This window comes from Cynocephalus volans, chromosome 9 (genome assembly GCF_027409185.1).
Source record: "Cynocephalus volans isolate mCynVol1 chromosome 9, mCynVol1.pri, whole genome shotgun sequence".
Lineage (NCBI taxonomy): Eukaryota > Metazoa > Chordata > Mammalia > Dermoptera > Cynocephalidae > Cynocephalus > Cynocephalus volans.
This window is the reverse complement of record NC_084468.1, coordinates 78,584,642-78,611,637: the sequence shown is the minus strand read 5'-3', so window position 1 is coordinate 78,611,637 and position 26,996 is coordinate 78,584,642. Positions and strand designations below refer to the sequence as shown.

Genomic DNA, 26,996 nt, shown 5'->3' with positions numbered 1-26,996 from the left:
ACATCCTCAGAAATGTCTTCCCTGATTACTCTTTTCTAGGCACAAGCCCCTTCTTTACACTTGATTTCTCTTAATCTCATCTTTCTGCTCATTTGCTTCATGGCTCTTATCACTGTGTGAAATTCCCATTTATTTCTTTGATTTCTAATTTATTGTCTGTGTTCATCCATTAGAAGAGCGGTTTGTGTTCATGCTACAATGTCATTGCCTGGAATACCTTTTTTTAAAAAAATGTGATTGTATAAATGAGTGAGGGTGAAATACCTTGTGATGAAAGGAAGCTCAGGACTATAACTGTGTCTATAATCGTGCGCTACACAACAGAGTAGATATGTATTTGCCAACACAACATGTTCTTTTTAAAACAAAAAACAAAAGTCTACATTCACTAGGACTAACAAACAGTAAGAAGATGCCTAGTGTTTAGAACCTATTCCACAAATCTCAGTTTAACGAATAAGATGGAAGGAATATATTTTCTATATTTTAGAAATCTGGAATTCTGTTTTCCAATGTATTTTAAGACTCCTCACATTTATATCTTTACTAAAACTCTAACCTAGATCTATTTTCTAATATTCAGAAAAAAAGTAAAATAAAGGAAAAAATACCATAATAGATTAAATATATTCAGAGACACAAACGTAATTAAAATACGATACTGACATTTCTCTTTCCATAACATTTCTAATATTCTAGTATTTGCCATATAAAGAGGACAAAAAAAAAAAAAAACCCTCAATATTTCTTGTGATTTTGAGCTAGTAGAACATGGAAGGAACTGCAAGGAAATATTAAAGCTCAATTACTAAGAATAAATGATTCCCCATGACCACTCTGTACAACAGTAACTGGAAAGATTGAACTCTTTTTTATTATTAACCACTCTAGGAATGTTGTAAAATAGGGAAATCAGTTATAAAATAGAGTAATCTTCTTGGGCTTTAAAGAATAATACATTCAATATATTGTAAAATTAGAAAGAAAAAAACTCTCTGGTATTTAACATTTATTTTTAATAATTACATTTTAGAAGAAAACTGTCAATAAATACTTTGTTTCATCAAAAATATCCAAGTTATTTTATTTTTTATGGAAGTAGGTCGAATAGATATTAAATATGTTGTACAAATTTGTATTTATTACAGCATTGAGTTTGCTTTTTTAAATCATATATTTCTACATTGAAATTACATTTTATTATTATAAAGATACATATGTTCTTTCCAAAACATGACCAAAAGGAATAAGCAGTAATAAGAAAAAATGTCAAATTCCTACCAACCAGAGATAATCACTATCTATATCAACGTTTCTGTATTCATTTTCAAGTATGTATTTTTTTACCAGAATGAGACCCTGGAGTATATTCTTATTTTTATGTTATTATACTTGCTGTCTTTTTTTTTTTTTCCAGCAATGACTTCTAACTGTCCATGTCAATAAGTTTTCATTTCATTTATTAGCAAACTTCATTCAAATTTCCTCAAATGTTCCTTAAATACATGTTACTGCTGGACTGCCCAACCCAACATTTAGACCTGGACCACACATTACCTATGAATGTAATGTCATATAATTCTTTTTGCATCTAATTTTTTAAAAATTGGGAACCCTTTCCTTTTACTAATCAAACTTCTAAGCACACAGAAAATTAGACTGTTACCATTAAAACTTACATAGCCCTGACCTGGATGTAGTAAGTTGCCACTGTTGCTTTTGTGCTTCTGTCTCTCTCTCTCTCTCTCTCTCTCTCTCTCTCTCTCTCTCTATATATATATATATATATATATATATATATATATATATATATATATATTACATTTGTCATTATGTCTTTAATCAAGATAGTCCCCCGATTTTTTATAGCATTTTCTTTGTTAAGAGTACCATGTGAGCTGTCTCATAGAATACTGCACATTTGGAAATTGTCCGATTGTTGACTCCTGGTAATGTTTTACTTGTCCACCCACTTCCTGGGTTTCCTGTATACTGAAGGTGAGGCCTATAAGCTTGATAGGTTTCCGGTCAGTTTCTGGCTTTTGCTTCAGACTTGTTAGTGGGCAGAGCTATGAAATATTCTTTAATTAGTAAATTATGAGTTCATATTGATATTTTCACTTGAATATAACATTACAGGGTACTTTCATTCAACTTTTTTATTTTCATTGTTATATTTCTTTTCTTTCATTCTAAAATAACGTGCATGTTAAGAACATTAGATTTAATTATTTGTTGAATCTTATAATATACGTAAATAGCTTCAAAATTATTGTAGCGGTAGTACTGAGTGAAGTTTTAGATTTTTTTTTTTTTTTTTTGCTGTTCTCTTTGTCCTTAGAATATAGCCCACTAAAGATGTAAAACCAGAGAAATGGATTCCAAATCACTTTTTTAAAAAAATTTCTTTTTCTCTGTAGTTATGACACAAATTTGATGTTAAGTTCATCCATGTCAATTCAAGTGGACTTTAATCTTTTAGTTTTCTTTTTCTATGAAAACTATATTAAAAGATATACTCAAAGGAACCTCACTTTCCCCTCCATGCTCTTCTACACTGATCTCTCGCTTCCACATAACTGCTTCACAACTTGCTTTCACTAGCAATTTCTCCATATCAGAAGTGAGTTTACAACTGATGCTCCCAAAAAGAGAAGTTAACCCTTTCAGTCTCAATGAGGGTTCGTAGCAATCCTTTTATAAATTAAAATGACTTCTAAGTAGCATTTTGGAACACTAAGTGTTCCTAATAATCCAAAGAGTTGAAAAATGTGATATTTCCAGTTCTACAATAGCCCTTTATTAGGCTTAGAAAATGAACAATTCATCAATATTTACATTATACTTTTCTAGTGCGAGAAAAGGTTAAAACTTTTTAGAGTATTTTTCTTTCTGAAAATTACTCTGTATTAGGCTACACCTTAAATAAAATTTCTCTAATATCATGGATTAAATCCAAATCCGTGAACCGATTTATAAACACAAAGCTCATCAAATAATGACAAATCTGAAGTTATTCGATATGTGTAGAACTTTGACTCGTTAAGTATTGTGAATTGCAAATTATACTTTTTTGGTATAAATTATCTCTACTCAGCTTCATAAATTTAAAGTTCAATTCAGCTTTATAAATTTAAAATCCTAACTGTAATCTTAACAATGTGGCATCACAAAAGAGCATAATTTTCTGGTATTCTTACTTTATAGAGTGTAAGGTTAATGATACATGTGGCTCTCTTTTACAAAACTTTTTATGTAATATTTTGAAAGTTCCTATTCCTTTGCTGGTTTGGTATGAAGTCAAACATTTATGAAACTTTTTTTTTCCATTTAGTTCCCTATGTCTATTTATGAGTTATAAAATCACTTTACATCTTTATTTTGAAACATTATCAATCTAGACATTTCAATATCTTTTTAAGGTAAAATTGATGAGTTCTCTCACTGGCAAAAGGTGTAAGCTAGGTAACTGCAGGTCCAAAGGCATGAGTCAAGTGGCTAAAAAAATCCTGATGGACAAAGACCATTATAATGGCTAATCCTCTTGACAGATATTATCCCGCATTGTGCTTCTAAATCAAGCACAAGTGGAGCTATCAACAGAATAGCAGGTTTCACAAGCAAACTAAATGGAAAAAATAAGTAATTTAATTAATTATACCTTATAGCCTAGTGAAACAAACGCTCAACCATGACATAACAGAAAAGCCATGAACTAGTGTAATGAAAAGAATGAAAATGCTGTAGTGCCTATTATTTGCAAAAATTGTTATTACTATTGTTTTAGAATATATATGGTTTAATGATTTTTGCCTATTGTAAAATTAGTGTTTCTGGGAGATAATTTAACTATTACATTTAAAAGAAGCCATTTTAATATTAATATACACCGAGTATAATAAAGTTGGGCCACAAAAATGCCCAGCTAATAGTTATATAGATTTTGTTTAATCATATTAAAATTCAAATAACCATTTTAAACATTGTAGTAATGTAAGATATGATTTCCATTAATTCTTATTATATATACACAAAATTAATAGTTTGCACATAATCCTAACTTCTATAACAAGAAAAATATTGCAAATAAAAGTATATATTTTTTATACCTATGTCATATAAAATAAGTTTACAAAGTTTTACTTTAAATAAGTATCTGAGCAAAGTCTTAGTATTTAACTTCATGCAAATTATAGTGATTAGCTATAACTGAATAATGCACCATAGACACTGAGAAATGCCCTAAGTTTATACTTAGGCACTTATATTTTATAATCATCCAAAGGATGGTAAAAATTTCTTCAGAAGGGATTCCCTGTTATGTAATGCCACATAGCACACCAGATACCTGAAAAGTCTTCAAACACTGTCTTGGAAAAATATCAGAAATTTTTGAAATTAAAATTAGATTTCCTATAGAGGTAACAATCTATAAGTTAGAAGTAGAAGTGTACTGGAAGAGTTTTCTTCTCAGCAAATGTCTACTTTTCTTATCATTGTCTTTGAATCAACATTATTTTCAGCAGATGTATCTATTATTACTAGTTTAAGCTAATAAAAATGTTTCTTTTTATACATGAGCTCTTTTAAAATTTGTTTCAATTAATTTTATTTTTAATTGACAAACACTAATTGTATATATTTACAGGATACAATGTGATGTTTTGATATATGTATACAATGTGGAATGATTAAAGCAAGCTAATTAACATATTCATAACCTCATTTACTTATACTTTTTTGTGGTGAGACTTTTGAAATTTACTCTTTTAGTTATTTTGTAACAGACAATAGGCTATTATTGACTACAATAACCCTACTGTGCAGTAAATCTCAAAACTTACTCCTCCTAACTGAAGCTTTACACCCTTTGACCAGCGATTCTCCATTCTCTCACTCCTCACCCCATCTTCTCTTTTACTGTTTTATTTTAATGAATAATTTTACAATTTTAAGAACTTTCATAGTTGATACCTATCCTTGTTATTTTCCTGTTAAGGATCTCAACCATGAATTCTCTTAACAAAAGGGTTGTCAGTTAACTGATACTAATTTTATGTAGTGATCACTGAATTAAAGACCTAGAGGCAGTCCAGGAAGGATCTGGCTTCTAGACAAAGATTCAGGATTTTAGAAAGAAGCATTCAATGCAATACTATAATGGTAACTGCATGTTGGCACTTATGTTTTAAAATCACTGGTTGTCTATGCTGATTTGCATTTAATACTTTGTCCTAAAAGGCACAAAGAAGTGATTTACAAGTACTTGTTGGATATAAACAAGCAATACATAATAATAATGTAGTATAGCAATATCCACATCTGTATGTTTTTTGTGAATAAAGTAAGACAATGCATACTAATTTGTTATAGATTTTTAGAATTATAAAAACAACATTGGAGTCTTTTGGTTATTTTTTTTTCACCAAGTAATTATTAAGTGCTTCCCATATTTGTTTTCTTTTACTGGCATACCTTCTCTGATAAATGGCATGTGCTGACATGTAATGAAGTCTAATTACACATTTAAAGTGTATAAATTCAACTCTACCTGCTGTGGAAGAAGAATGGTGTACAAAGAGAGAGAGAGAGAAAAAAAAGAGGAAAAGCGAATGCAATTCACAGGGTGTGGTTGATTTTACCCAGTTCTCAGTGCTTATGCTGGGTAAATATGACATGGGAGGCCTAAGTTTACTCTTCCTTCAGGTGACTGTGTTCCTCTACTGTGAGTCTCTTAATGCCCTGAGTCTGATCCTAGGTTTGATGGTACAGAATGCATTTTTCTGCACTGCATGGCCTCTAAATGAAGCCGACTATTCTTATCTAGTGCAGCAGCAAAGATAAAAAAATTTGTAATTACTGATTGAGGAGTCTTCAAGGGGTTTTCAAGGAGCACATCACGAAGAAATTTTTGATCAACTGTGATTTTCACATCACCTCCTTCAAGTCTCACATTTCACATTACAAAATCAGGCCCTGTTTAAAATTTCTGATCATAGTCAGGAACCCCACTCCATACGTTCACAATTATCTTTTCCCTGTGATCTTTTTTTTTTTACATTGCACTTAGCACTTTCTAATGCATTATATAATTTGCTTATTTGTTATACTTTAGTGTTTATTGAAAGTTTGCTTTCACCAACTTCAAACTCCATGTGGAACAGCTACCATTTGGTTAAAGGATGTATCTCAAGTACCTAGAACAGGGCCTGGTTCCTATGGGGAATATAGTAAGATTTGATGAATGAATGCTTAGATGAATATTCAAAAGTAATGCCCTTAGAACATGACCACTGGATAAGCTGTGGCTCCTCCACTAAATATTAAGAAAGCACCTTTGGCAGGTGATCATGTTTTCTGTGTTTTTAATCAATGGTCTTGTCTGAAAGTTATCTTAATATAATACAAAAAATTATAGACCAAAAGAAAACCTGGAATATACAACAGTTTTTAAACTTGATTTTTTTTTTAATTTGTAAAAATAAACAGAAATACTTGAGATAAGTGAATATAAATGAATGAAGCCTGTTGGAGAAGACACTTTTTTCTAATAAATGCCAGGACACGTTCACACATAATGATGGGGAAGTACTGAATTTAAGAAAGATTATAGCAATGAATGGAACCAAAACAGAAAGCTTTAATAAACTATAGTTTATTAGCTGCTGGATGAGAGAGCCTAACTGATAATTATTCAGTTCTTAAAATCCAGCTTAATCCACAGGCTGACATAACATATTAGCATAACACACACACAAAAAACCCTGCTCTATCTAACAGGTAATAAAAAAATTACAGTAAAAACTAATCATTCTTATTTCTTACATGAATAAAATATGATGAACTATTTTCATATTTTTTAAAACTCCTCATGTGCCAGGAGCACCTCTAAAATTAAATCTAAGAAAAGCAGCAGAGATTGTGAAACACACAGATAATTCCACTGAAAAGTTTTTCAAAATGTGTATTCACAATGCAACTAGTATTAAAATTTTCCTAGCATGTAAGTAGAAAACTAAATTCATAAAACAAATTTTAAAGTGTATTAGAATAGTTGATAAATGCACAGTAGTAGGAGTATCCATTAGAAAACTGATTTATGCTTTATCCATACATGACTAGGACAAAATGTGTGATGCCGCAATTCAGTCAATTTTAAATAGCCAAATGAAAACCACTAATGATATTTAGACTAACAGTTTAAGTAATAATAATTTAATATTTAATGCACTATCTGATAACTTCAGAACCTTTAAAGAAAATGTAAACAAAACATTGCAAGTGTAAAACACATTTAATGAAAGGAAGAACCCTCTCTACTTAAAACATCAGTGCATTTACCTCTAAGAGAAATTTAGAGATCCTGTAACTACTCAGAGTCAAGTTCAGGCAGTAGTTGAAACAAAAATTTATACTTTAAGTCAATCAGTCATAATTAAAAAGACAATTTTCTGCAGAACATAAAAAGGGAGTTAAAAAATGTACATAAATGTGTCAAATTAATGAAAGTATCTGAATTTTCTCACTGTCAGGAAATGAGATCTTCACCATAGTATTTTGGCTCTTTGCTGTCATTTTCATCATAGTGTTATTTGTAGTAGTTCGACTATAGAATATTTACAGACAGCATATGTGCTATGTTGAAGCATCTATTTATATAGTTGATATAATCAGAAAAATCTTTCCTACCTCTTAATGTAATCTTGTAATGGGCAACACTGCTGCTTGACTACACCTATTCATCTTCTGTCCTGTTTTAATAATACAAGTGACACCAAAGAAATTATTCTTTGATCTTTCAATAAACTAAGCCAGTGCAGACAGGGAAGGTGAAAAAGGTTAAATTGGCATTGATTATTTAAGACACATCATCATTTATTTAACAATGCCCCTCATCACAAGAACTATTGTGTTTATAGGCCCGTGCTGAGACAATGAATTTATTTCTTAAAAACTCTTGCCAGGTGTATTAGAAATCAGAGCACATTTTACACTACCATTAGTTTCAAGTCTCCTGACATATCTGTTGTAGGATAGAAGTAGTTTATTGTACAAACCTTTAAACTTATTCACTGTAGTGGATTTTAATACATTTCCTTACAATTAATGTTTACTGGGGATTCTATTTCTTATCTTAAACAAAATGTGTAGCAATGGTTATCTTCCCAAGGAAATTATATCAATGCTGACTTGTAGTCTCATAAATTCTGACCTTCATACCCCTGAAAACATGATACACAATGATCTGTAAAGAACAATTTGTGACTAATATTGATAGCTTTAGGAAAAAAGCAAGAAAGTATAAGAATCATCCATAATGTATAAGTTTTCTACAATTATCTCCTTTTTTTCTGATAAACACTATTTGCCAATGATAAACAGATATAATAAATTTATGCATGTATGCCATATGTGTAAAAATTAAAATAACGTAAAACTATATTTCCTGAGAAAAATATGAACAAGATAATATAAATTGAAGAATAATAAGTGATACTTGTTGTATATAAAAATGTGAAAAATCATTTATAAATAAATATTGAAAAGTATAGAAAATGTATCCTAGTCATGGAAGAAACTATACTATTGGTGAATCATATACTTCTAAATAGTTAAACAATTCATCATACTTAAAATGCTTTTCTTGTTTCTCATGTGTTTATTTAAAATATTTCCCTCCTCAGTTTTCACATACAAAATGCACTGAAGTTTATCAGTGTAGTTACATCTAGTTAATTTCATATGTTTCTATAAGCATGTTTTAGTAATTAATTTGCTGATTCTCATGATTTTGTCCCAGAGTATATCACCAAGAAATGTGAAAGATGAAATCTTTAGAAAAAATTATTACTCTACTTTAACAACTACCCAAATCATAACAAACACTTCTTGTACAAGAGGATTTTTTAAGGACTCACTACCAAGAAAGCAATATTCTTTAAACTTAATTCAATCCAGTAAAATGCATTAAGATATTACTGTCAAATATGAGAACAAACTAGAAACAAAAAAGATTTAATAAGGATTAACTATGTTCATGCCTTCATATTTTATTTTTATTTACATGTTTAAAGAACCAAATAGCATTGATATAAGAAATTTTGTAGACATACAAAAATTATGAGGCATAGATAGGTAAATTCATAAGAGGCTACTATTAGCTATGTTGTTAGAATAACTGTCCACAGCTTAGTTATTTCCCCAGAGATACCATTCCTTCTTCAATAACCAGTTCTCACAACCAGTCATTGACAGTGTCACATAAAACTGCAATATTTGAGTCCAAATCTGTGTTTTCCCTTTTCCTTGTTTTAAGGACACATTACTTTTAATAAAAGATTAGAGCCCACAAAGATCTTCTGGTAGTGAACAAGTGACTTCGTCTTTCTGAAATTCAGTTAGCTTATTTGAAAATTGAGGGTTTTGAGGTAGGAGGATTCCAAGTTAACTTGTAGTGCCTGTGTTGTAAAATGTTATTATGTTGGCATAAGATTTAATGGGAATTACGGTTTTATTTCTCTTATTGAACAATTCTCTTGTTTGCATATTTGTAAATACATAGGATAGTATTTGTAAAATACATAATGGGTTTATATTCTAGGGACTTATATACAAATATTATGTATTGAAAAAATTATAAACAGGAAAATTTCCCCTGAAAGAGATAAATATTGAATTATTTGTGGTAAATCCTCTTCATACTTTATAAAAATTATTTCTTTTTAAAGATAAATATCAACATCATTTATGTAATATATAACACTGCTATTCAAGAAGTATTGTACTCACAAGATGGATATATAGATCATTTAGGCATCTAGAATAAACATACATTGTAATAGAAAAATTCAAAAGAAAAGCATAGCTTTTAGTGGTTTTCTTAAATTAAAAATAAAGTATATAAACATCTGAAAACAATTTGTTCTGGAATTCAAAATGTTGGTTTATTTCCTAACAGAGACAAGTGGTTTTATATTAAATATATTAATATAATTTGCAAGGCAACACAAAAGTAACATTCACTTTTATGTTTTTAAGATAATGAGGACATGGAGATAAACATATTTTGTTATACATCTTCACAAAATTTACAATATCTCTCTTCTATTTATGCCTATCAAAAAGTGCTAAAATAATATTTATAAATGTTTTTAAATAGAAGAGAGGGTTTTCACAAATGTTATACAAGATGAAGAAGATAATTCCTTTATTTGTTCAAAGAGAAGTTGAAATTCATAAACTTAAGCAAAATGCAAATTTCATAGCTGCATTTAATAAAAGATGGGCATTTATATCAAAGTTTTCCAAAGATAATCCAGTGATACTAGAAGCAATATAATGTTAGAACATGTTTTGTAATCCTATTTTGACAGTTCAACAAGTATTTCACACTAAGAAAAAAACACTAACTTTAATTAAATTACTTTCTGCTGCCTCCACTGAAGCCCAAGAGCTAAAATATTATTATAAATTTCTCTGCAAAGTTGTATTTCCTTTTACATACCAGCATACAAAAATAATGTGCTTGGCCCTTGGTGATTGCAAGCATAATAAGTTTATTAAACTGTTAAGAAATAACTTAGTACTTTCTTAAAAATAAATTGCCCTAGTATTCTAATACGTGTCTTTCACATGTCTGCAAATTCACTAATTCAAAAGACTGTATTAGAGAAACTGGTTTAAAAAAATTAATAAGACATTGGTATGCTAGTTGATGCCTGTAATTATCTTTTTTGCTTCCTGAAGGTGTCTGGGGATGGTTTAAGAGCAAAAGATGAATGGTGCACCACTAAATCCTATTAAATCAATGTATGGACACTGCAGCAGCAGAGGTAAATAAGATGTAGAGGTCTGAATACAAATAAAGAAGATAAAAATGGCTTTACATAGCTACTTACATCATAGCCTAGAAGTTCAGTCTGTGTGGATTTATCTACTCTCGAAGCAAAAGCCTTCTGTAAATGTTGAACTTTTTCCTGCAAAAAAAAAAAGTTAAAAATGCGCATTGTTGGTGAATCATGTGCTTTTACACTAATATTCCCCACTTATTAAAATTTGGTTAGTGTATAATTCATGATCCTCTCTGTGTGTACATATTGTTCTGTTGTTGCTTTTCAAATCTGCTTAAATATTTAGAGCTTTCATTTTCAATCCCATCTCAGGCATCTTTTCTTCTAGTAAGATAGCCACTGAGTAAGAACTGCAATTGAATATTAGAGATATGATTTACTTAAATCCAAGAACAAATGCTTATGCTATGTTTCCTGTTAGCTAATTTGTGATAAGTAAATTTATATAATTTGCTAATTGAGTTTCAGAACACATTTAAAATCCATACCATTTTCAATAATTGATACCACCCATGTATCTATTAGTTTATTTTTAAATTTTTATGCTTCCTACTTCTCTCCAGGAATCCCTACATATTTGGGAATTTGTACTTTAAGGGATTGACACTAATCTAACCTTGTGATAAGTGGGCAAGAGAAGTAGTAATACATGAAAGATGTTTGGGATTTCATATTTCAAATGCAAATGTACTAATTCTGGATCAACTAATTTGACTGGCCTTCTGGCTGTGGTCTTCTCATTACTAAATGTGTCACTTAAAGTAAAATGGAATCTTGAGCTTAATTATTATGTAATGTGTTTACTGTGTGCCAGGCACAGCTCAGAGTGGTGTACTCACATGATCACACCTCATCTCAGGATTTTTACTGCTATTACCACCCATTTTAAATAAGAACAATATAGTTTAGAAAGTTTAAGTAACTTGAGAAAGTTTCCAGTGAAGTTTGTGTGATTCCACTAGACACTGTATTCCACTTAACTTGCTTTCAGAAAGACTTCCTTTCATTTTCTTTTCTTTTAAATACTTAATAAAATAGCTGCATAATACATGAATGATAAAAACTGTGATTTAGTTCTTCTTTTCCCAGCATTGGCAGTAGTTATCAAGAATTCTAATTACACAATATTCTTCCTTCTCCACTTCTCTTCTTTCTCTTGCCTTCTCTTGCCTTCTCTTCCCTTCTTCCTTTCCCTTTCTTTCCTATTTCCTTACTCTTTCCTTCAGTTCCACCTGAGGTTTGGAAGATTATCTTAGATCTTTAATAAAGTATGGACATGATTTAGTTTGACTTATTGAAATATAGAAAAGAGATATTTTCCATACTATTAATGTCTCATATCTTCTAACTTCTCTAATCACAAAATGCTTAGAGCTGCTATTCAGATCATGATCAAGTGGGTTTCATACCAGGGATGCAAGTTTGGCTTAACATATGCAAGTCAATAAATGTGATACACCACATCAAAAAAGCCAAGCACAAAAACTATGTGATTATCTCAACTGATACAGAAAAGGCATTCAACAAAATTCTACATCCCTTCTTGATTAAAACTCTCAGCAAATTAAGTTTAGAAAGAAATTATATCAATACAATAAAATCGATTTATGACAAACCAATTGCCAATATCATCCTTAATAGGGAAAAGCTGAACGGTTTTCCCTTAAGAACAGGAACAAGACAAGGATGCCCACTCTCACCAGGGCAATCAGGCAAGAGAAAGAAATGAAGGGCATCAAGATTGGAGAGGATGAGGTCAAACTGTCCTTGTTTGCTGATGACATGATCTTATATATAGAAAGCCTTACAGACCCTACCAAAAAACTCTTACAGCTGATTAACAATCTCAATATTTTTGCAGGATACAAAATCAACACCCCCAAATTAACAGCATTTTTACACTCCAAAAACAAACTAGCAGAAAATGAAATCAAGAAAGTAACCCCATTTACAATAGTCACCAAAAACAAACAAACAAAAATCCTAGGTATCAATTTAACCAAGGAGGTGAAAGATCCCTATAATGAGGAATACAAAAGACTACTGAAAGAAATTAAACAGGACAGAAAAGGGGAAAGACATACCATGCTCTTGGATGGGAAGAATTAACATTGTGAAAATGTCCATTCTACCCAAAGCAATCTACATATTCAATGCAATCCCCATCAAAATACCAATTAAATTCTCCACAGAAATTGAAAAAGCAATCCTAACATTCATATGGAACAGCAAAAAACCCCAAATAGCCAAAGCAATCCTAAGCAAAATAAAATAAAATAAAAAGCTGGAGGCATAACACTACCCAACTTCTAATTATACAAAGCTACTGTAACAAAAACAGTGTGGTATTGGCATAAAAACAGAAACTTGGAACAATGGAACAGAATAGAAAACCCAGGAATCAACCCCCATACTCACAGCTGACTGATTTTTAGCAAAGCAGCAAGAACATACATTGGGGAAAAGACTGCCCCTTCAATAAATAGTACTGGGAAAACTGGACATCCATATGCAGAAAAATGAAGCTGGACCTGTACTTTTCACCATATACCAAAATCAACTTAAAAGGATTAAAGACAGATATAAGACCTGAAACCATAAAATTACTAAAGGAAAACATAGGGGAAACACTCCAGTTAGTAGGACTGGTCAAAGACTTTATGAATAAGACCCCAAAAGCACAAGGAACAAAAGAAAAAATAAATAAATGGAATGATATCAAACTAAAAAGCTTCTGCACGGCAAAGGAAACAATCAACAGAGGAGAAAGACAACCTACAGAATGGAAGAAAATATTTCAAACTGTACATCCAATATGGGATTAATATCCAGAATATACAAAGAACTCAAACTATACAGTAAAAAACCCAAATAATCCAATTTAAAAATGGGCAAAGGAGATGCATAGACATTTTTCAAAGGAATACATACAAATGGCCAATAGGTACATGAAAAAATGCTCAGCATCACTAGTCATCAGAGAAATGCAAATCAAAACCACACTGAGATGTCATCTCACCCCAGTTACCCTTGCCATTATTATTATTTTTTTTTAATTTTATTTTGTCGATATACATTGTGGCTGATTATTGCTCCCCATCACCAAAACCTCCCTCCCTTTTCCCTCCCCCCCTCCCCCCCAACAATGTCCTTTCTGTTTGCTTGTCGTATCAACTTCAAGTAATTGTGGTTGTTATATCTTCTTCCCCCCCCCCGGTTTTGTGTGTGTGTGTGTGTGTGTGTGTGTGTGTGTGTGAGTATGTGAATTTATATATTAATATTTAGCTCCCACCAATAAGTGAGAACATGTGGTATTTCTCTTTCTGTGCCTGACTTGTTTCACTTAATATAATTCTCTCAAGGTCCATCCATGTTGTTGCAAATGGCAGTATTTCATTCGTTTTTATAGCTGAGTAGTATTCCATTGTGTAGATGTACCACATTTTCCGTATCCACTCATCTGATGATGGACATTTGGGCTGGTTGCAACTCTTGGCTATTGTAAAGAGAGCTACGATGAACATTGGGGAACAGGTATACCTTCGACCTGATGATTTCCATTCCTCTGGGTATATTCCCAACAGTGGGATAGCTGGGTCGTATGGTAGATCGATCTGCAATTGTTTGAGGAACCTCCATACCATTTTCCATAGAGGCTGCACCATTTTGCAGTCCCACCAACAATGTATGAGAGTTCATTTTTCTCCGCAACCTCGCCAGCATTTATCGTTCAGAGTCTTTTGGATTTTAGCCATCCTAACTGGGGTTAGATGGTATCTCAATGTGGTTTTGATTTGCATTTCCCGGATGCCGAGTGATGTTGAGCATTTTTTCATATGTCTGTTGGCCATTTGTATATCTTCCTTAGAGAAATGCCTACTTAGCTCTTTTGCCCATTTTTTAATTGGGTTGCTTGTTTTCTTCTTGTAAAGATGTTTGAGTTCCTTATATATTCTGGGTATTAATCCTTTGTCAGATGTATATTTTGCAAATATTTTCTCCCACTCTGTTGGTTGTCTTTTAACTCTGTTAATTGTTTCTTTTGCTGTGCAGAAGCTTTTTAGTTTGATATAATCCCATTTGTTTATTTTTCCTTTGGTTGCCCATGCTTTTGGGGTCGTATTCATGAAGTCTGTGTCCAGTCCTATTTCCTGAAGTGTTTCTCCTAAGTTTTCTTTAAGAAGTTTTATTGTTTCAGGGTGTATATTCAAATCCTTAATCCATTTTGAGTTGATTTTAGTATACAGTGAGAGGTATGGATCTAGTTTCATTCTCCTGCATATGGATATCCAGTTATCCCAGCACCATTTGCTGAAGAGGCAGTCCCTTCCCCAGTGAATAGGCTTGGTGCCTTTGTCAAAGATCAGATAGAAGTAAGTGTGTGGGTTGATTTCTGGATTCTCTATTCTATTCCATTGGTCAGTGTGTCTGTTTTTATGCCAGTACCATACTGTTTTGGTTATTATAGCTTTGTAGTATAGCTTAAAGTCAGGTAGTGTTATGCCTACAGCTTTATTTTTTTTGCTCAGCATTGCTTTGGCTATGCATGGTCTTTTATTGTTCCATATAAATGACTGGATAGATTTTCCATTTCTGAGAAAAATGTCTTTGGAATTTTGATGGGGATTGCATTGAATTTGTATATCACTTTGGGTAGTATGGACATTTTCACTATGTTGATTCTTCCAATCCAAGAGCATGGGATATCTTTCCATCTTCTTGTATCCTCTCTAATTTCTCTCAGCAGTGGTTTGTAGTTCTCATTATAGAGATTTTTCACCTCCTTGGTTAACTCAATTCCTAAGTATTTTATTTTTTTGGTGGCTATTGTAAATGGGCAGGCTTTCTTGATTTCTCGTTCTGCATGCTCACTATTGGAGAAAAGAAATGCTACTGATTTTTGTGTGTTGATTTTGTATCCTGCTACTGTGCTGAAATTATTTATCAATTCCAAGAGTTTTTTTGTAGGGGTTTTAGGCTGTTCGATATATAAGATCATGTCATCTGCAAACAGGGACAGTTTGACTTCATCTTTTCCAATCTAGATGCCCTTTATTTCCTTCTCTTCTCTGATTGCTCTGGCTAGTACTTCCAACACTATGTTGAATAGGAGTGGTGAGAGTGGGCATCCTTGTCTAGTTCCTGTTCTTAAAGGAAAAGCTTTCAGCTTTTCCCCATTCAGGATGATATTGGCAGTGGGTTTGGCATATATGGCTTTAATTATGTTGAGATACCTTCCCTCTATACCTAACTTACAGAGGGTGTTTGTCATGAATGAGTGCTGAACTTTATCAAATGCTTTTTCAGCATCTATAGAGATGATCATATGGTCCTTGTGTTTGAGTTTATTAATATGGTGTATCACATTTATTGATTTGAGTACGTTGAACCAACCTTGCATCCCTGGGAGGAATCCCACTTGATTGTGATGAATAATTTTTCGTATGTCTTGCTATATTCTGTTTGCTAGTATTTTAGTGAGGATTTTTGCATCTATATTCATCAAGGATATCGGCCTGTAGTTTTATTTTTTTGGTTATATCTTTACCTGGTTTTGGTATCAGGATGATGTTTGCTTCATAGAATGAGTTTGGGAGATTTGCATCTGTTTCAATCTTTTGGAATAGTTTGTAAAGAATCAATACTGCTTTTGCAGTATCCCACAGGTTTTGGTATGATGTATCATTGTTTTCATTAGATTCAATAAATTTTTTGATTTCCTGCTTGATTTCTTCTTGGACCCATATGTCATTAAGTAGAATGCTGTTTAATTTCCATGTGTTTGTATAGTTTCCAGAGTTTCCTTTGTTATTAATTTCTAGTTTTAATCCATTGTGGTCTGAGAAGATACATGGGATAATTCCAATTTTTTTGAATTTATTGATACTTGATTTATGACCTAATATGTGATCTATCCTGGAGAATGATCCATGTGCTGATGAGAAGAATGAATATTCTGAGGTTGTTGGGTTGAATGTTCTGTAGATATCTGCCAATTCCAATTGGTCTAGAGTCTTGTTTAGATCTTGTGTTTCTCTACTGAGTCTTTGCCTAGATGATCTGTCTAATATTGACAGTGGGGTGTTCAGGTCCCCTGCTATTATGGTATTAGTTAGTGTCTATTTCCTTCTTTAGGTCTAATAGAGTTTGTTTTATAAATCTGGCTGCTCCAACATTGGGTGCATACATATTTATGATTGTTATGTCTTCTTGATGGATCAGTCCTTTTATCATTAATTAGTGTCCCTCATTGTCTCTTTTTATGGTTTTTAGTTTAAAATCTCTTTTGTTAGATATAAGAATAGCTACTCCAGCTCGTTTTTCTTTTCTGTTTGCATGGTAAATCTTTTTCCATCCTTTCACTCTTAGTCTGTGTGAATCTTTATGGGTGAGGTGGGTCTCTTGTAGGCAGCATATAGTTGGGGCCTCCTTTTTGATCCAGTCAGCCAGTCTGTGTCTTTTGATTGGGGAATTTAAGCCTTTTACATTAAGAGTTGTTATTGAAAGGTGTTGATTTATTCCTAGCATTTTATTGGTTGTTTGGTTGTCTTAGGTGTCTTTTGTTCCTTGCTTTCTGATTTACTGTTTGGTTTCTGAGTTTGTTGGTTCCTTAGGTTGTAGATAGCGTTTTTGTTTGCTTGTTTTCTCTTCATGAATGCCATTTTTATTATACTAGTGGGTATTGATTTTTCTTGGGTTTTTATGGCAGTGGTAGTTATTTTTCAGGAACCAAACCCAGTACTCCCTGGAGGATTTCTTGTAAGGGTGGTTGTGTGGTAGTGAACTCCCACAGTTTTTGTTTGTCTGAGAAATATACTATTTGCCCTTCATTTCGGAAGGATAGTCTTGCAGGGTAGAGTATTCTTGGCTGGCAATCTTTGTCTTTTAGTATTTTGAAAATATCATCCCATTCCTTTCTAGCTTTTAGGGTTTGTGATGAAAAGTCTGATGTTAGCCTGATTGGGGCTCCCTTATAGGTGATTTGACGCTTCTCTCTTGCAGCTTTTAAGATTCTCTCTTTGTCTCTGAGTTTTGCCAATTTGACTATGACATGTCTTGGAGAAGGCCTTTTTGGGTTGAATACGTTTGGAGATCGTTGAGCTTCCTGGATCTGAAGATCTGTGATTTTTCCTATACCTGGGAAGTTTTCTGCCACTATTTTTTTGAATATGTTTTCAATGGAATCTCCATTTTCCTCCCCTTCTGGAATACCCATGACTCGGATATTTGAGTGCTTAAGGTTGTCTGATATCTCTCTCAGATTTTCTTCAATGTCCTTGATTCTTTTTTCTTTCTTTTTTTCTGCTTGTGTTATTTCAAACAGCCCATGTTCAAGTTCAGAGGTTCTGTCTTCAACTTTGACAAGCCTGCTGGTTAAACTCTCCATTGTGTTTTTTATTTCGCTGAATAACTTCTTCAGTTCAGCAAGTTCTGCTACATTTTTTTTCAGGATATTGATTTCCTTGTACATTTCCTCTTTCAGATCCTGTATACTTTTCCTCATTTCATCATGATGTCTAGTGTTTTCTTGTATCTCATTCAGTTTCCTTAGAATTATCACTCGAAATTCCTTGTCAGTCATTTCAAGGGCTTCTTGTTCTATAGGATCTAGAGTTTGAGATTTATTAACTTTTGGTGGTGTACTTTCTTGATTTTTTGTATTTCTGGTATCTTTTTTTTGGTGTTTATTCATTGTGGCAGGGGGTTTCACAGTCCACCAGTTGGAGAATAATGACTAACTAGTATGTTGCTGTGGTTGCCAATTTCGTATGGCTCCCTCCATGACTGCTCAGTTGGCCTCTAGTGCCTTGTGTGTGTGGTTGCCTCGGGTCTTGGTCTTCTCCGGGGAGCCACCTTTCTGGTCAGCTTGGACTCTGCTGGGCTGGTGGATCACGTACCACAGGGTGTGTGATCTCTGTTGAGCTTTCACTTCCTGTGCAGGACTTCTCCCTGTTCCATGTGCTCTGGCTCAGGCTGTTAGATCGTGCAGTGGCGACCCCACTGGGTGTGTGGTTTCTGTCGAGTCTCCGCCTCCCTGGCCGCACGTCTCCCCACTCTGTGCGCACTGTGCTGGGCTGGGGCGTGTGTTCTGCACCCCTCGTCTATCAGCTGGGCCTTCAAGACCCTGCTCGGCACTGCCTTGCCCAGGAAGTCTACCAGGTTTCTGGTAGGCACAGATGACAGGTCGCTCTGGGTGACTTTGTAGCACTGTGTAGATCTTTCTCGGGTCTTGTTCACCTTTGTATCCCCCCGGCATAGACCGAATCTAGCGCCCACCTGCAGCCAGCTCTCCGGCAGGTTCAAGCGGACCTGGGAACTCTCCTACCACACTATTCCCAACCAGAAATTGGTTAGGCTTTTTTCCGAACTGGTGGCCGCAGAGATGGTATCTGCCTCCCAGTATCAGGAAGTTTACCAGGGGCCGGAGTCCAGGGTGTGGTGGAGTGAGAGTTGGCCCGCCCGTACTTCCTTGCCCTCCTGACACTGGCCGGGGACACCCCACGCCACCAACCCGCCAGAGAACCATGGAGGGAGTGGGAAGGGAGGCCAGCCCGCAGGCTCCGGAAAGCCCCGTGCCGGGCCAAGCAAGTGGGAAGGCTCAGTGATGGCCGAGCCGGGCAGAGCTGCCAGCACCTGGGAAAATGGAGGCAGCCCCGGGGCAGTGAGTGAACCCGTGATGTAGGCGGGAGCCGGGTGGGCGTCAGCCCCCCGAACAGGGCTGGGCCAGGGATCACTCACAGGGCTGTGCGAGGTCGGGTGCTCACTCTCTGCCTCTGGTTTGTCGCCTTCCCCGTTCTCGGCCGCTGCCGCCTCCGGCTGTTCAGTCGTGGCGCGGCTCGGGCGCTCCCAGGAATCTTCTATAATGCCGGCCTGAAACCTCGAATCCTGAATAGGGCAGCTGGCTGCCTTCAGCGTGGCCCCGGCCTCCAGGATCCTGTCTGCATCCACAGCAGCCCTGGCGCTGTGTTCCCTGTTTCGAGACTCGCTTTTGCAGCTAAGGAACAGTTCTTTTCCTGCTCCACACTTCAAAGCTGTTGCCTGTAAATGAGGCAGCCTCTCCTGCCGGGGGCAAAGTGGTGGTCAGCCCCCACGACCAGCCACCAGCAGCGGTCCTCCCTTAAGAGATGGCAAGAGGAAGGTCCACAAGTTTCTTGGCTGCCTGAGGCCCAGTGGCCGCCTTTTCCACCTCAGCTACTCCGCGCCAACCGCTGCAGCCACTGCCATCTTGAAACCTACCCTTGCCATTATTAAAAAGACCAAGAATAACAATGCTGGCAAGGATACAGGGAAAGAGGAACTCTTCTACACTGCTGGTGGCACTGTAAACTAGCACATACATTATGGAATACAGTATGGAGTTTTCTCAGACAATTACGGATAGAGCTACCATATGATCTAGCAATCCCACTGCTGGGTATATATCCAGAGGAATGGAAATCATCATGTTGATGGGATTTCAGTTCTCCTATGTTCATCTCAGCTCTATTTACAATAGTCAGAATACAGAACCAACCTAAGTGTCCATCAATGGATGACTGGATAAAGAAAATGTGGTATATATACATAATGGAATACTACTTAGCCATAAAAAAGACTGAAATTCTGCCATTTGCAGCAACATGGATGAGTCTGGAGAAAATTATGTTAAGTGAAATAAGCAAGACAAAGAATCAGAAATACTACATGTTCTCACTCCTAACTGGTTGCTAGGAAGGAAGGAAGGGAGGTTGGAAGGGAGATGGTGGTGGTACGGGGGAGGGAAGGAGGGAAGAAGGAATGAATGAATTTAAGAAAGAAAGAAAAGACCACAACAAAAGTTGAACTTTCAGAAGGAGTGAACAAACCCAAGGATGCTAGAGATGGGGGCAAGGGAGGGAGGGGGTTTGGGAAGCGATAGGTTGGACAAAAGGCATAAAGAAATACCATGATTTGTAAGAATGAATATGCTAATAATAAATAAAAATTTTAAATAAAAAAATGAAATGCAGATTAGATAATTCGGAAAGATGTTATGCAAGTGAGGTAAAATTTTAATTGTTTGGAAAAAATAAGTGAAAATGTGGCTGTATTTTCCAGACTAAATTAAAAATGAGAAGAAACAAGCTGTGTTTAAACATACTGAGATGGGGGAAAAACAGGAAGAGGTAAGTACTATATAAAGAAAGCAGTAATTTTTTCAATTGTGGAAATGTTTGTTTAGAAAGGTTAAGGCTGGCCTGGTTGCTCAGTTGGCTGGAGTGTAGCCTTATAACACCATGGTCACAGGTTTGGATCCTGGTAAAATAGGAGGTGCTTAGTTTCCATGGGTTTGGGTTTTGGGACACACCTCTGGGTTTCAGGCCACTTTCCATGGTCTCAGGCACTTCCTCCCCATTTACTCTGTTAAGAATAAATAAGTTTCCAGTAGACTTAGGTGCAAATAATTAAGTATTAAATATTTATTTTAGTGTAATAGAAGGCAGTGAATATATCAAAGTTTATGATAAATTTGTATAACATACAATTAGAAGATTTAAAAAACACTATGCAGCTTTTGGAAGACAATTTCCCATTGGTCTCTTGCATTTCTGCAAGATAGATATTTAAGGATTTATAATTTAAAATATGATAAAAAGAGTATTATAGATAATCAATTAGAAAATATATCACTAAAGTAGCTATTACTGGATGGTGGAATTGCAGATAAATTTTATTTCTCATGTAATAAATAAATATATATTGGTTTTATATATACAAGGGTACTCCAAAATTGCAATTCCTTCTTCCAACCTCTCTCAGAGGGATAGTGTAGAATTTAAACTACTCAATGTCTGGTAGATAAATTTTATTAACAAATCTATAACCCTGACAAAATATCTAATTTTCTTTAAGTTTTTCTTTCCAAGCAATGACAATATCAATACTTCTTGACAAAACCCACCCCTTGTTTTTACTCATTTTTGATTAAGAATACGTACATGTGGTTAGAATTTTTAAAAAAGAGAATATTAGCAGATTCTGTAAAAAAAAAAAAAAAGAGAGATGAAAAAGAGAAATTTCATGATTTACATTTGCTGTTAGATCGCCACCTGATCTGAGTCCTGAATATGTGGCGGTTTTGAATGTTACATAATATTACTACATAAATAAAAATACAATGATTTTCTCTCCAAATTTCCAAGTTATTTTCATTTGACATTAAAGGTCATATAATAATATCCACATTATAGATGTCAGCTATCATAAATAAATGCATATAAACCAAAGAAAATATAGATAAGTTAAAAACTTAGCGTACTTAGTTATATTCACATTCTCTTTCCTTCTGTAAGCTTTAACACTTTATTATTACTAATAATAGATGTCATTAAGAGAATGTGTATATAACATGTACTGTACCAAGTAATACCTATCTATATAAACCCCCTCAAGATAATACTGTGTCTGTGTTATTGTTTCTTTTTTAAAGAACACAAAACTGATACTCAGTAAGTTGAAATCAGTCACTAAAGATCACATAAGATAGTAAATGTAACAGCCAAGATGAAAACCTTCTTTATTTTTCTGCAAACCCTGGTGTTCTTTCTGACTCTTTTAAAAAGCTTACAAACAGTGTCGCTGCCTCAACATCACATATTCAAGAAAATATATCAAATACATACTTGATAGTGCTACACAGCTAGTGCCTATGTTCTCTTGAAGACTAAGTCATTTTGCTTTACTGTAAGAACAATTTAAGATTGCTCAAGATTTACCAATGGGTTTCCTGTAAAAGCTACAATTCCTCAGAATACCCATTTCTATAAACATAGGCAGAAATGAATTTTGGAGCATGAGTTAGGAATAAAATAATAAAGTTAATGTAGAGTTATAACACAAAGTTGGAAGCAAAGTATGAAACAAATAAAAACTAAATATTGAAAAGGCATAAAATTTTTTTGACAGTATGATATTATCAGTTCAAGCAGAATAATCTAAAAATATTTGTGTTGTTTTAAGCATCAGATATTCATCGAATCTGCCCCCACAATATAAGTCCATATTAAAAGGCTAGTCCCCAATTACTTTTAGAATTTTAAAATTTAAATTTCATTAATCAAAAATATATATCTATTGAACACCTGAAGCATAAAAGATATGGTAGGTACCACTGGTATGTGTACATTTTTTCATTTGCATGTGTGTACATTCAAGCACATGTCATTGAGGAAGCACCAAAGAAGAGAAAATGTGGTAAAAATGAAAAATAAGACAAAGCCATGACAAAGCCAGTACAGCTGGTTTTTAAAATGAAGCATATTTTTATTTATGTATCATTATTAGATACGCTTTGATCGATGAAACAAGAATAATATCTAAAATTCTACAAGTTGATTGATCTACATAGTTTATATTTACATTAGATGTTAATATCTATTATCTTTTATTCCTGCTATTCAAACATTTATGCAGGTACAACTAAACACAGTAAACCAAGCTGAAATAAAAATATTCAATAATCCCAAGAAATAAGTCCAATTTATCTTAAATTATTATGTTAATTACCTACACAGAAGTTAGTAAAATTTATCAACAAGATGAAAAGGAGATGAACTTTTAAAAAATAGGACATGAGGGCCTATTTATATTAGTTAGTTTTAGAATCTACAATAAAAGGAATTGTGCACTTATCAACTAATAAAATTAACAGACACTAGTACAGGGAATATATGCAATAGTAATTACACACTGCTATTGAACATGTATCTGGAGGCTGAAGGAAAAAAAAAAAAAAAGCATTTGTATTGTATCCAAAATTTGTAGGAGAAAGTTTGGCAAAGAGTACTTTTAAGTTAGAAAAAGTTTTTTTTTTTTTTTTTAAATGTAAAAAGGACACAAAGTCTGACTAAAATAGTACAATCCTAAATTTAGATCCTAAATCATGGATCTAAAGGTTAAGTTTATGAAAAAAAGAAATATTCTTGAAAAATTGACTCTATAAGAGAAGAAAAGCTAACTTTTAAAATTGAAAAGTAATGTAATTCAACACAAGAAAATCACAAAGTGTTCTGAGTCAGATGTAAACTGGAAATTAGGAGGGTTGAAAAGAATTTGAACATCTTGTAATGGACTTCAATGTCAATAATGAGATATTATTTGAATAAAACAAACTAAAAAGCTTCTGCACAGCAAAAGAAACAATCAACAGAGTGAAAAGACAATGAACAGAGTGGGAGAAAATATTTGCAAAATATACATCTGACAAAGGATTAATAGCCAGAATATACAAGGAACACAAACAACTTTACAGCAAAAAAACAAATAATCCAATTAAAAAATGGGCAAAGGAGCTGAATAGGCATTTGTCAAAGGAAAATACATGAATGGCCAACAGACACATGAAAAAATGCTCAACATCACTCAGCATTCAGGGAAAGCAAATCAAAACCATACTGAGATGCCATCTCACTCCATTTAGGATGGCTAATATTCAAAAGACTGAGAATGAGAAATGCTGGGGAGGATGCAGAGAAAGAGGAACCCTCCTTCACTGTTGGTGGGACTGCAAAATGGTACAGCCTTTATGGAAAACGGTATGGAGGTTCCTCAAACAATTACAGATAGATCTACCATACGACCCAGCTATCCCACTGTTGGGAATATACCCAGAGGAATGGAAATTATCAGGTCGAAGGTATACCTGTTCCCCAATGTTCATCGTAGCACTCTTTACAATAGCCAAGAGTTGGAACCAGCCCAAATGTCCATCATCAGATGAGTGGATAAGGAAACTGTGGTACATCTACACAATGGAATACTACTCCGCTACAAAAAACAATGAAATACTACTATTCACAGCAACACAGATGGACTTAGACAAAACTATATTAAGTGAAACAAGTCAGGCACAGAAAAAGAAATACCACATGTTCTCACTTACTTGTGGGAGCTAAAAATAAATAAATAAATAAATAAATATACAAACAAATAAATGGTATGGGGGGAGAAGACATAACAACCATAACAATTCCTTAAAATTGTTAAGACAAATGAACAGATATGATGTAGTTGGGGGGAGGGGAGACAAGGAAGGTGGAAATAGGAACGGGTAAAGGGACAGGAAAATCAACTACAATGTATATTGAGAAGTTAAAAAAATGAATGAATGAAACAAAATCTAAAGACTAAAGAAAAAATCATTAAGATTGCTCAATGATGCCAAGGCCGAGGATGAGCTCAGGAATGAAAAGGCAACATTATGTATATCACATTGATTATTTTCCCCAACCCTTAATGAGCGTCTACCACTGAAAACTAGTAGAACTGTAAAGAAGTCCAACCTAACAAATAAAACTTCCTCTCATGGAACTTAAAATTTCTGGGAGCTATCAAGGAGACATTAAAATTTATTAATATTATTTTCTTTTTGTCATGGAAAATGGCTAACATAAAAAAGTAGGGAGAATAACAAAAAGAACCCCTGTGCACCCATCACCCAGTTTCCACGACGGATATTGGAATTAAAATAAGAAGCATTAATAGTACATATATCCTAAATAGCTCTACTAGTCAGTAACACTCTTCAACTTAAACCAGAGACCTTTGCATAAAGGACCCAGCTGTGTCTGTCCTCCTGCCGTGCCTTTGACCATGGGGAGAGAATTCTGTGAGGTTATGGGAAATGCCAAATTAAGGCCAAGTCTTCCCTTCCAGACTATACCCCTGCTATCCAGAACCCCAGAATTCACTGCCGAATTCAGGGCAGGACCAGGTCAGTTCTCCTGAGGGTCACCCAAGATGGCCCTGGGGCCCTGGAGGGTCCCAAGATTGGACATTCCTTTGATTGATCACGCATATGTTCACGTGGCTCTGAAGGACAGAACTTGGGATAGTAAAAAGCTAGGCTGGGCTGGAGCTAGGGCTGGCTCTATCCACATTGCCACATTCTAGCACAGAATGCTTTGGAGCCCTCCAAAATCTGTAATTTGAACATGGCTTTCCAAGTCATTAGCAAAGTATATTTTCCAAGATAGGAGGACAGAATATATTTTACTCAACAGTTTTTAAGCTTGGTTTATAACTTCAATATTTAGACTTGTATTCTGTGAACCCCCATTCATATTCTTGGCTCACATATGTTAGCAGCTGGCCTGTTACTGAGATATTTTTAATTTTTTGAATACCACACCTGGGAAAAGCATTGCGAGGTTTTAAAAAGATGCAGAAAAAGGCAAAAGGATAGGGGTTTATTTTATGTTTATATTTTTAAAAAATAGGTCAAAACTGCAAAGAAAACAAATGTGAAATGTCAGTAAATCAATAGAACAAACATTTTAATAACATTTATTTTCATCCAATCTTATGATACCTGAACTAGGAAACTGCCTGACATCCTCCATTTTGAAACTGGATTGCAGGCAATTTTTATAGGAAATAATAGGACTTAAATCATTACACAGTATGTTCAAATATATTTAATAAATAAATAGATATTTAAGAAATAGATGGATCAAAAATGTAAATTGGAAATGTTAATATATTTACAGATTGAAATAATTAGGAATATCTATACCCAGATAACTGCATGCAATATTCTAGATGTAAAGCATATAAAATTTTGTTTTGTTTTTTGCTTTTTTTTTTTTTTTAACAAAAAGTGAATTATACTTTCTGTTATTACTATCTCAGGTCTAACATTATTATTCTAGTGCACAGATTTTTTTAATGAGCACATTGCACTTAATATAAATACCAGCAAAGTTTCACTAATGGGTAATTAAACAAATATATATTTGATTTCCTTAGTGCTTATGACAGGCTAATCCATTTCTTCTAGTTTAACACTCTTATCAATAAGGTGGAACTAATTAAGACAGGCCTTGTAAAGAGAGACATAAAGGAGATAGCTTTGAGTTAGATCATTTAGAAGCTAGAGACATGAATTTCCAGTGTAAAAAACAGTGGGCATTTAGTGACTAATAGGGTAGAGCATCAGAGAATTTGTGATTGGGAAATACCACTCAGATTGTTTTGGCTTTGCCTTCTACATTCAAGACATTAGATAATTACATCTCTGAAATTTATTTCACAATCCCTCTTCCTTTTATATCTACTGCCTACCCTAATCCACTACCTAGGAGTGAGCAGGACAGTGGAGTATAGACATGTGGTGGGTGTGTGCAAACC

At 34.1% G+C, this 26,996-nt stretch overlaps 1 protein-coding gene across 1 annotated transcript in view; it reads right to left on the bottom strand.

Moving 5' to 3' along the window:
- Positions 1-26,996, bottom strand: part of CCSER1 (coiled-coil serine rich protein 1) — a 1,196,779-nt gene that overhangs the window by 604,002 nt on the left and 565,781 nt on the right. Inside the window, exon 8 of the mRNA XM_063108818.1 lies at positions 10,899-10,976. Coding sequence (XP_062964888.1) covers positions 10,899-10,976 — 78 coding nt within the window. The remainder of the gene's footprint in view (positions 1-10,898; positions 10,977-26,996) is intronic.